General features: G+C 42.0%; 1 protein-coding gene across 1 annotated transcript in view; it reads left to right on the forward strand.

Moving 5' to 3' along the window:
* hydin (HYDIN axonemal central pair apparatus protein) overlaps positions 1–11613 on the forward strand; it is a 677137-nt gene that overhangs the window by 567233 nt on the left and 98291 nt on the right. Inside the window, exons 66-67 of the mRNA XM_048605579.1 lie at positions 5369–5578; positions 8009–8169. Coding sequence (XP_048461536.1) covers positions 5369–5578; positions 8009–8169 — 371 coding nt within the window. The remainder of the gene's footprint in view (positions 1–5368; positions 5579–8008; positions 8170–11613) is intronic.

Raw genomic sequence — 11613 nt, forward strand, 5'->3', positions numbered from 1 at the left:
AGAATATTATTTCCCCGATTGGGGCCGTTAATCTGGTCCAATCAGGGAGCCCTGGCTGACTGATATAAACAGGAGTGCCACAGGTTCTGATAACTCTGACAGCTGGCTCTGAAGGAGCTGGATCAGTATGGAGGACTCATGCAAATAAAGGGTCACTTGGTGACTGTGGAGTTATTTCAGCTTCTGTCTTTATCAAATTAGAAAATAGTGACAAGGGGCCGGTTGAAAATTTGGATTCTGAGCAACTGAGCAGTATAGGGATAGATAAAGAAGAGGTGCTAAAAAGACTGGCAGCACTCCAGGCAGAAAAGTCACCAGGCCCAGATGAGATGCATCCAAGTTTGCTGAGAGAGGTACGGGAGCAAATCGTGCAGCCATTAACAAATTTTCCAGGCCTCTCTGAACACAGGATTAGTCCAGGGGGACTGAAGGATTGCATAGATGATGGGATTTTCCTTAAAAAGGGGCAAAGCCTAACTCAGGAAATGATGTGGAGGTGCCGGTGTTGGACTGGGGTGGACAATGTCAGAAGTCACACAACACCACGTTATAGTCCAACAGGTTTATTTGAAATCACAAGCTTTCAGAGTACGCCCCTTTAGCAGCGCTGTTGTGTGACTTCTGACTTAACCCAGGAAACACAGACTTGTCAACTTGACATCAATAGTAGAAAAACTGATTGAGGCCATAATACAGGATAAGATAGATATACACTTAGAGAAAGATAAGTTAATACTAGACACTCAACATGGCTTTATCAAGGGTAGGTCATGTGGGACAAATTTAATTGAATCATCTTATGAGGTGACACAGGCAATGAATTTATTGCTGTGGATATAGTATATTTGGTTTTCAGAAAGCATTTGATTTGGTGTCACATTGAAGATTGGTTAGCAAATTAGAAATGTTTGGGATTTGATGTGTCCTTGGCAGCATGGATTAAAAGTTGGACAAAGGATAGGAAACAGAGAGTAGGTATAGATGGGCATTTCTCAGACTGGAGTCAAGTTGGAAGTGGTGTTCCCCAGGAATCTGTTTTGGACCCTTGCTTTTTTTTTGATTTATACAGACAATTTGGAGATGTGTGTTGAGGTCAAAATCTCTAAATTTGCAGATGATACTAAGCTAGGGAGAATAGTGAATTTTGAGGATGATTGAGTGACTTCAGTGAGATATTACCATGTTGGCAAAATGAGCAGACCCCTGTCAGATAAATTTCAATGCAGTGAAATGTGAGGTGATACATTTTGGTAGAAGAAACACAGAGAGACAATACAGGCTCAATGATACAATTTTGAGAGAAGTACAATAGTAGAGGGACCTTGGGGTTCAAGTGCATAAATGTCTGAAGGTGGCCAGGCAAGTTGAAACAGTTGTTCAGGTTATAGCATCCTTGGGTTTATCAATAGAGGCATAGAATATAAAAGCAAGGAAGTGATGTTACATCTCTGTAAATCATTGGTCAGACTATATTTGGAATATTGTGTTAAATTCTGAGCTCCTTATTTAAGGAGGGATATTAAAGTCGTGGGGAGAGTGCAAAGGAGATTATTGGAATGACACCAGGAACAAGGGATTTTAGACATGAGGAATGTTGAGAGAAATTTGGTTTGGAGCACAGGAGATTAAGAGGTGACCTTACTGAGGTGTTCAAAATTATGAACAATTTTGACAGGGTAAGGAAGGATACTGTGTTATCACTATGTTAGTAACTAGGGGTCACAATTTCAAAATTGTTAGCTAGTGAGATGAGGAGAAACATCTTACTGAGAAGGGTCCTGACCTGAAACATCAGCTTTCCTGTTCCGCTGATGCTGCCTGGCCTGCTGTATTCCTCCAGTTCCACACTTCGTTACTCAGACAGTTGTTAGGATTTGGAATGGGCTGCCTAGGTGAGTGGTGGTAGTGGATTCCATAGGCGGTTTCAAAAGAGCTAGATATTTATTTGAAAGGGATGAATTTAGAGGACTACAGAGGTAAGGTTAGAAATGGGACTAGATGGGTAGCTCTTTCTGGAGCTGGTATAGACACATTGGGTAGAATGGCTTCCTTCTGTACTGTAAAATTCTATGATTAACACTGATACCAGCTATAACCTAACGATATGACATCTTGCCATTCAATTATTTATTCCACGCTACGAGTTGAGGGGAGGTGCTAAATGAAGGAATGCAGTTTGATTGATTTTTATTATCACGTGTACCAAAATACAGTGAAAAGCTTTGTTTACGAGCAGTACAAGCAGATCACAGCAAGCAAAGAATGGAAAAATCAAAAAGACTTAGAGGCATACAGGTTACATTGCAGGTTACACTATTTGAGGCTAGAGTGCATTCGACAGTCTGTTAACAGCCAGAAAGAAGCTGTTCCCGAACCTGCTTGTGCATGTGTTCACGCTTCTGTATCTACTGCCTGGCGGAAGATGTTGTAGGAGATCATTACTGGGGTGCGATCGGTCTTTGATGTTGGTAGCCTTTCCGCAGCAGTGAGCCGTGTAAGTAGAGTCCATGGATGGAAGGTTGGCTTCTGTGGTGGTCTGGGCTGTGCACACCACCTTCTGTAGTTTCTTACGGTCCTGGGCAGAGCAGTTGCCATACCAGGCCATTATATACCCAGACAGTATGCTTTCAATGATGCATCTGTAGAAGTTGGTGAGGGGCCTTATGGACATGCCAAATTTCCTGAGCTGCCTAAGAAAGAAGAGGCGTTGCTGTGCCTTCTAGATTGTCACATTTGCATGGGAAGTCCAGGACAGGTTGTCGGTTATTGTCACTCCGAGGAACTTGATGCTGTTCACTCTCAACCTCAGTTCCGTTGATGTAGATGGGAACGTATTCTCTTCCTTTCTTTCTGAAGTTGATGATCAGTTCTTTAGTTTTGCTGACGTTGAGAGACAGATTGTTTTCATTGCACCATGTCACCAAGCTCTCTATTTCCCTCCTCTATTTTGATTCATGGTTGTTAGATATCTGTCCCACTACAGTGGTGTCATTAGCAAACTTGTAGGTGGCATTCATTTGGAATTTGGCAACACAGTCATAGGGTACACTGAGTACAGTAGGGGACTGAGGACGCATCCTTGTGGGCTTTCAGTGTTCTCCTCATACAGGCATAGACATAGAGGTCTACAATACGGAACAAAGCTCGTCAGCAACTGCATCAGTGAAAACGACCACCTTACTACTCTAACCCCATTTTCCAGATTCACAGCCTTGTATACCTTTGCATCTCAGTCCTAAACAGCCTAAAACCATATCCTTAGACTGTGACCCCTGGTTCTGGATTCCCCAGTCATTGAGAACATCCTTATTGTGTTTCCTCTGTCTAGTCCTGTTAGAATTTTATAGCTTTCTATGAGATGACCCCTCAAATTTCTAAACTCCAGTAAAAATAGTTCTAACCAATCCAGTCTGTCTTCATACATCAGTCCTGCCATGCCAGGAATCAGTCTGTTGCACTCCCTACATCACCAGAACCTCACATAAGGAGACCAAAACTACAAACAATACTCTAGGTGTGGTCTCATCAAGGCCCTGCACAGTTGGAACTAGTCATGTCCAAATACTTGAATCCTCTCGCTATGAAGGCCAACATACTGTTTGCCTTCTTTACTGCCAGCTGACCTGTATGCTCACTTTCAGCGACTGGTATATAAGGATGCCGAGATCTCATTGTACTTCTCACTTTCCCAATTTATTGCTGCTCAGATAATCTGCTTTCCTGTTTTTTGCTACAAAAGTGGATACCTCTCATTTATCCACATTATTATTTCATCTGCCATGCATTTGCCCATTGACTCAACTTGTCCAAATCATGCTGAAACATCTCTGCACAGTCCTCACAGTTCACCTCCCCCCCCGACCTAGTTTTGTGCCATGTTCCCTAGTTTTTGATCAGTCTGCAAGTGCATGTGATTTTCAACCTAGTGGCATTCGTAGAAGGGCTGAAAATATAGCCACAACCTTCCAATGTATGCCTGAAGTAGGAACTTAAACCACAAAATTCACCAAGTGCCCTTAGATGCGTTCTCCAAACAGATGACCAATGCCATAAAGAAGGTCAAGGACATTAGGTTTCTCTCCAAGCCAATCACCATCCTGACTTGGAAATTACTCAAAATCCTGGCGCTCCCTCCCTAGTGACATTGTGGGTCAACTTACAGCATATGGATTGCAATTAAGGAAGGCAGGTCACCACCACCTTGTCAAGGGAAACTAGAAATTGGCAATAAATGCTCACCCAGCCAGCGATGCCCACATCCCTAAAATGAATATTAAATAAAAACTGTGGCAAATAGCTGACAAGGCTGCTAGGTTAGAAGCCTGTCTCTCAATTCATTGTGCCATTGATCACATACTGTGCATGTCTATTACGCTCCTATTCCTCAGCCCCTATCCCCATATACACTCATATCATATTTCCCAAGCTCCTTACAAGTTTCCCAAACCTCCTCATATCTCACACCTCCCATGCCCCACATCTCCTCCTTAGACTTATGCCTTTTTTGCCCCCTCATATATCCGATGCCTACATTATTTTGTCTAGCCCTTCATGTCTTTAGTGTCCTCACTGTATCCCCACAACTTCTCCAAACCACTTCATTTCTCTCATACTCCCTCCATAGCCCTTTGTCCCCCACCACATTTGTCTGTCCATCATGCCCCTATGCACCTTCCATGAGCACTCACATAGTACTTTTTATGTAGATAGCTCTATATTAACAGTATGAGCCTTTGAAATGATAATGGAGTAAAAAAATGAAAGCTCATCTTTTTTAAAAAAAGCTCCTCTTAGAAGCTCATTGAACTGTCAATCAAACATATAACTATTCACAACAGAAATAAAAACTGCAGCAGAAACTCAGCCGGTCTGGCATCATCAGTGGAGACAAATCAGAGTTAATTTTAGATCCAGTGACCCTTCTTCAGAACAGGCCGTTCTGAATTATTTAGTGTTTGCTTATCTTTCAAGGCAAAGCCCTATGACCAATCGCTATATTAATGATGAACTTAATTAATTTGTAACCTCTGAAGTTGACAAGAGCTTTTAAACTTTCTATCTTTACGATAAGCTTCCCCACGGTTCACAACTTGATGACCCTGGCAGGTTTCGCACTGGCTTCAGAAATGCATCAAACTTGCTAAAGCTATTGCAAGGAGATAGCAAGAACTGCAGATGCTGGAGTCAGAGATAACACAGTGTGGAGCTGGTGGAACACAGCAGGCCAGGCAGCGTCAGAGGAGCAGGAAAGTTAACGTTTCGGGTCAGGACCCTACTTGTTATTGCAAACAAGCTTCATTGCTAAGAATTCTTCATATCCAAATATGTTTTAACCTGTGTTTTATGATGATTTTATTTTTCTGAACAGTTTGGTCATTTGCATGCCGGATGTGCAAAGGATATGACAGCAACATTTAAATCAGATCTACCTGTGACATACAACCAACACACAATAAAATGCATAGTGTCAAAAATCAGCTACCCAGTGCCCTCCGACCAGGTTCCAGATTGGGACAGTCGCCTGAGTGTTGTGAAGTGGGTAAATGCTGGGCATGGAGTTCGACCAGCTAAGAAGAAGGTGAGTTACTAATAAACAAAAACAGCAATTGCTGGAGAAACCCAGCAGGTTCGGCAGCATCTGTGGAGAGAAAACAGAGTTAATGTCTCATGTCCAGTTACCCTTCTTCAGAAGCAGTTCAGAGGGATTTGAGTTACCTTCATATTAGACCATATTTTATTTTATCTGAAGCATCATAGTTCACTTCCTAGGTAAGTACCGTAGATCCCTTGCTCAGACTTTCATGAGATGGGGAAGGGGACCTGTGAATTGCTCAATGGAAGTTTAAAATTCCTGAGAAATCTCCACATAGGTCCACACATCAAGAATTCCACAGTGTCCCAACGTACATCTTTAGTCGCAAGTCTGGTAAAATACTGGAGTGTTTGGAATATATATTACAAAAATGTTAGTAGTGCAATCAATATCTAAAAGGATCAAACCACACTGAAAGGTTCTTACTCAGGAAAGACTGAATGGGTTCTTTACTCATAGAAAAAGCTGGGAGGTGACCTGAAACTTGAAAGAGTGTTAAGGAAGATAATTGGCGACAAAGGTGCTTGGTGAGTAGGAAAACACACAAAAAGCCACCAGTGAGTTTATCAGAAATGTTCCAATAAACGACAACCTAATATAGAAAAGCAAAAGCAATTTCTGCTGTATCACCTCACTTATTTCTCCAATGCTGCAACAAAAATCAAACAAGACTCCTACTCTACTACCTTCCCTAACAGAACCTGAGGAATTCGAATTACAGAATTAGAAAATCATACAGTACAGAAGAGGCCATTCAGCCCATCAACTTTGTACTGCCAAAAATGTATTGCTATCTACAATAGTGCCACGTTCTTGCACTTGGCCCATAGCCTTGAATGTTATAGCATTCCGTGTTCCATGCTCTTCCGTGTACTTTTTAAAGGCTGTGAAGTTTACTACCTCAGCCACACTCCCTGGCAGTTAATTCCAGACTCCCACTGCCCTTTGGGTGAAAATGATTTCCTCAAAGCCCATTTTAACTCCTGCCTTTAAAATGCTGTCCCCTTGTTATTGACCCTTCAACTTGGGAAACAGTTGCTTTCTATTCACCCTGTCTGTGCCCCGCATAATCTTATACAACTCTACCAGGTCCCCCCTCAAGCTTTTCTGCTCCAAAGAAAACAACCTGAGCTTATCCAACCTTGCTTCATCGCTGAAATTCTCCATCCCAGGCAACATCCTGGTGAATCTCCTCTGCACCACCTTCGGTGCAATCACATCGCTATGGTGTGGTGCCCATAATTGCACAGAGTACTCCAGCTGTGACCTAACTAAAGTTCTGTACAGCTCCTTTGCCTTTATAATCTCTGCTGCCACCGATAAAGGCAAGCATCCCATATGCTTTCTTAACTACCCTATTAACCTGTATCTGTAACCTTCAGGGATCTGTCGACAAACATCCCAAGATCCCTCTGTTCCACTGAGCTTCCTAGTGTCCTGTCATTCACTGAGTACACCCTTGTCTCATTCCTTCTTCTAAATTACATCCCTTCACATTTACCAGGGTTAAATTATACCTGCCACTGATCTGTCCATCTGACCAATCTGTTTATGTCCTCCTGTAACCTAAGACCTTCCTCCTCACTGTCAACCACGCGGCCAATCTTTGTGTCATCTGCAAACTTACTTATCAGATGATACAGAACTCCTTCCTTTATATAGCCTGTGTCCCAAAATCTCTATTCACTGATTTCCACATCCTTTCTTCTCCCGCATGATGCATTTCACTTCTTTACCTGGACTGCATTATTCAATCAAGCAGTGACATTTGGTACCCACTCAACAACAGTTCATTTTGTTAGAGTTTCAGCACATTCCTCACCTAATATCCTCAGGCTTTATAGTAGCATGGAATTTCCAGCAGAAAGGAAACCCATCGATACTGTGTGGAGCAACTGTATGGCGGTTAATTATTGCGCTTTGATTTCTAAAGATGACTTTTTGTGTTTAAATTTAATTCTTCAAATACTTCTCAAATTTCCTATCAAACAAACTTATTGTCTGTGGCTGAACAGCCATTTGTAGAAAAGCTCTCCATGATGCAATGATATGATGTGTGTACATGTCTTCTGGCTTTGCTGTTCAGTCTTCACAAGGTAGTGCAAAATTGGCACCACATTCAGTCTTGTTGCCTGTGAAATTTCACCCGCAGTTTTCATACAGAATGGACAGTGCACTTTACACCAGCAGGCAAGGCTCCTTGCTTTTGAAATATAGTGGGCACTTAGGAATTCACAAGCAACTGGTTTGTATTGCTCTTGTTTTTGAAGGGGTATATAATAGGAGTTGAAATTGCATTGTTGGCAAAATTTGTGAATGTGTTTGCACTCAATTTCTCAGATTGTAAAACATATTAACACATGTAGCTAAAACATGTCACTAAATGAACCGATTTTGTTATTGTGTACTTTCCAGGTAGTAGAGGTGGAACCTGAACCTGCCCACGTGGTTTTGGAAGACAGCTCTCGGGAGCTAGAGTTGAAGATCAGTGCCATGGCGGATTACAGTGACTTTGAATGTACCTGTAAAAGTGTCATCTTTAAAGACACAATGTTGTACCAATCTCGGGTCTACAAGTAAGTATCTTAGGTTAGGATGGAGATTTTTCCTTGTCCTTGAGGACTCCAACTATAACATCAGTGACGGCTTTGTCAAACTTATAAGAAGAAATCAAAGAAGCCCTGCATAAATTCCAAGTGTTTCTTCATTTGTTTACTCCCTTTTTTCTCACCTTTCTCTTTTTGCTGAAACATTCTGATGACAGTACGATCATAGGCTCTGGAAATGCTCTGCCACATGACTGGTCTTTATTGTCTGAGCTCAGATGGGGAATATTGGCTGGATATTTGCATTCAGGGTGCAACAACTGAACCCAACCCTGTCCTCACCAATACCCTAGACACACAATCTTTCTAATTGGTATTGACCTTCATCTTGGAATTGAGAGTCATGTGATTCCTGCCTCTTAACCAGCAGTGCCCACCAAACTATTTTCATGGTGGAGATTTGGAAAGAGACTGGAATCAGCTTTCTGCCTCTTGCAGCAAGCTCATGGCTCAGAGTAAGTGGGCAATTAAAGGCCCATTTTTGGGCCAGTCCTGGACATGAAGGACAGATGCTCTAACCTTCACCTCCTAAACCCTTGCCTCATGCCCTCACTGTGCCCATGCTCCTCATGTTGCTCCTGGACCCCTCCATGCCCTCTTCATGTACTGTATCACCAATATATAGAACTCACAACTACTATAATAACATTGGGAAAACTTTGAAAAGTTGATAGGTCTCCCAAATTAAACAAACAGTATTCTTTTTTTAAAAAAAGAAAACTTCTTAACAAAACATAAATCTGCAATTAACCCTGCACATATTCCCATTGATGGCTGTGTCAACAACTCCTGTTGAATAGAAACTATTACTGAATTTGGAGCTCAACCAGACATTTATAACGAACCTTCATTAAGCACTGTGTCAACAAAACCTCTTCTGCTAAACACACAAAAGTCTTTGAAGAAAACCAGAAGATCAGCCATCTGTTAAGGTTTTGAAACAGTCAAACAGATGGCTAAGCTGAACTTTTAAGGTAAACGTGAAAGTAAAAAGAACACTTCAGTTAAGTATGAATTTCACTTTTGTGTGATACAGAATGAAATCCAGTGAAATTACACTCTAGCCTAATTTCACAATGAAGTTCTATTGCCCAGAAAGTTATCCAGATGTCAGATACGATAACCTACCAAACACATTATCTAATGGTGAATCACTCTTTCAAAACAAGGCCCTATGAGTACTCATTGTAATACAAACAAATCATGATACAATATAAAAACCGAAAGAACTGCGGATGCTGTAAATCAGGAATGAAAACAAAGTAGCTGGAAAACCTCAGCAGGTCTGGCAGCATCTGTGAAGGAAAAAACATAGTTAACGTTTCGGGTCCGGTGACCCTTTCTCAGAACTGATGGTGGCTGGGAAAACGTAAGTTTATATGCAGAAAATAGGGGAGGGTGATGGGGTAGGGAGTAAACGAGAGGATAGAGCCTCAAGAGAGAGAAAGAGCAGTTGGACAGACAAAGGAGTTGATAAGATTGCCATTTTAATGCACCACCATATTCCCTGGCCAACAGGCCTGTCTCTGGCTTGCTGCAGTGTTCTAGCTAAGCTCAACACAAGCTGGAAGAACAACACCTCATTTTCTGCTTGGGGACCCTGCAGCCCTTCGGATTCAATGTCAAGTTCAATAATTTTAGGGTCTAAACTCTCCCATGTCCCAGCGCCCTACCCCACAACCATGCCTTGTTACCACATACCCTGCCGTTACACACTACCTGTTGTTAGTGTTGTTAGGCACGAAGAGTCCCCATTAACAACTATTCACCCTCCCAGCCTGATCGTTATCAACTCTTTGGGAGATCCTCTTGTCATCAAAGCTGCTACCTTAATGCAATTTTTTCAATGTACAGTAAACTCCTCATTTTTGGCATATATGGGGCATGGTGGTGCCAGTTACATGAATCTGCCACTTGCATAAGAAACATCATTAAAGAAACCCAATACAGTACACTCTTTTAACATGCTTCCCCAGTGATCACTTCCTCTTCTTGAAGTTTAGGTTTGTCACCATTAAAAATACTGCATAATTTCTTCTGTATTTAATGCCATTGTAACAGGGGTATCCTCATCAACATTCAGCTATTCATTAAGGTCATCTCTGGAATTTTCTTTTCAACTAGATGTACAGCACTTGCACAGTCAATCAATTCCATGATTTCTTCACACACAATTTTCATTTGCTTGTTTTTTCACACATGAAATCCTTCAAAAATTTCTTCTTCATCGAACTGACCTTCTTCAAACAAGACATAAGGCAGGGTTTCACCAACACCTTTTCAGAGTTTTGCTTTTCACCTGGTTACATACACACAGCACATTAAAAATAGCATCTTTACTAAAGTACTTTGGCTGAAATTTGTGAATTTTACCTTCATGGTTTGTCAGCTTTCTCATTAAGTCATTAAGGGGAGGTGGTAGCCTTATGGTGTTATCGCTGGACTGTTAGTCCAGAGACCCAGGTAATGTTCTGGGGCCTTGGGTTCAAATCCTGCCACAGCAGACAAATTCAATTAAAAATCTGGAATTAAGGATCTACTGATGACCATAAATCCCCCCATTGCCAATTGTTGAGAAAAACCATGTGGTTCACTAATCTCTTTTAAGGAAGGGAACTGCCATCTTTATCTGGCCTGACCTACAAGCCCACAGCAGTGTGGTTAACTCTAAGCTGCCCTCTTGACGTTTAGGGATGGCAATAAGTGCTGGCCTAGCCAGTAATGCCCTTGTCCTCTGAATGAATAAAGCATTTTCAAATTTTGGATTATACCCTCACCCATTGGCTGAAGCAAACTTGTCACATCTGGAGAGAGAAAACACACAAAGGTATTGCCATTAATGAGTTGTTCTGTTGGGGGATGAGTGCAACAGTTATCCAATAAAAACCCAACTTTGCTATCTTCAGTCATTCCTTTCTTTGGCAAATGTTCTTTTGCACCAGTTGGAACGTCAAATTAAAAATTTCTGCATCCATCCAAGCATTACTTTTGGCTTTGAAATGAACAGAAGATACTTTTGAAACATCTTGGTTTTGTATATTGTCCAAAATCAGTCAATTTCACCTCATGCATTCCCACAGCATTCCCACACACAGCCACGGTTATATGGTAGACAACAAGGTGCAGGGCTGGATGAACTCAGCAGGCCAAGCAGCATCATAGGAGCAGAAAGGCTGACGTTTCGGGCCTAGACCGTTCATCAGAAAAGGGGGAGGGGAAGGGGGTTCTGAAATAAATAGGGAGAGAGTGGGAGGCGGATAGAAGATGGATAGAGGAGACGATAGGTGGAGAGGAAACAAACAGGTCGAAGAGGCGGGGATGGGGCCAGTAAAGGTGAGTGTAGGTGGGGAGTTAGGGAGGGGATAGGTCAGTCCAGGGAGGACGGACAGGTCAAGGGGGCGGGATGAGGTTAGT

Source organism: Rhincodon typus, chromosome 15 (genome assembly GCF_021869965.1).
Source record: "Rhincodon typus isolate 14 chromosome 15, sRhiTyp1.1, whole genome shotgun sequence".
NCBI classification, from domain to species: Eukaryota; Metazoa; Chordata; class Chondrichthyes; order Orectolobiformes; family Rhincodontidae; genus Rhincodon; species Rhincodon typus.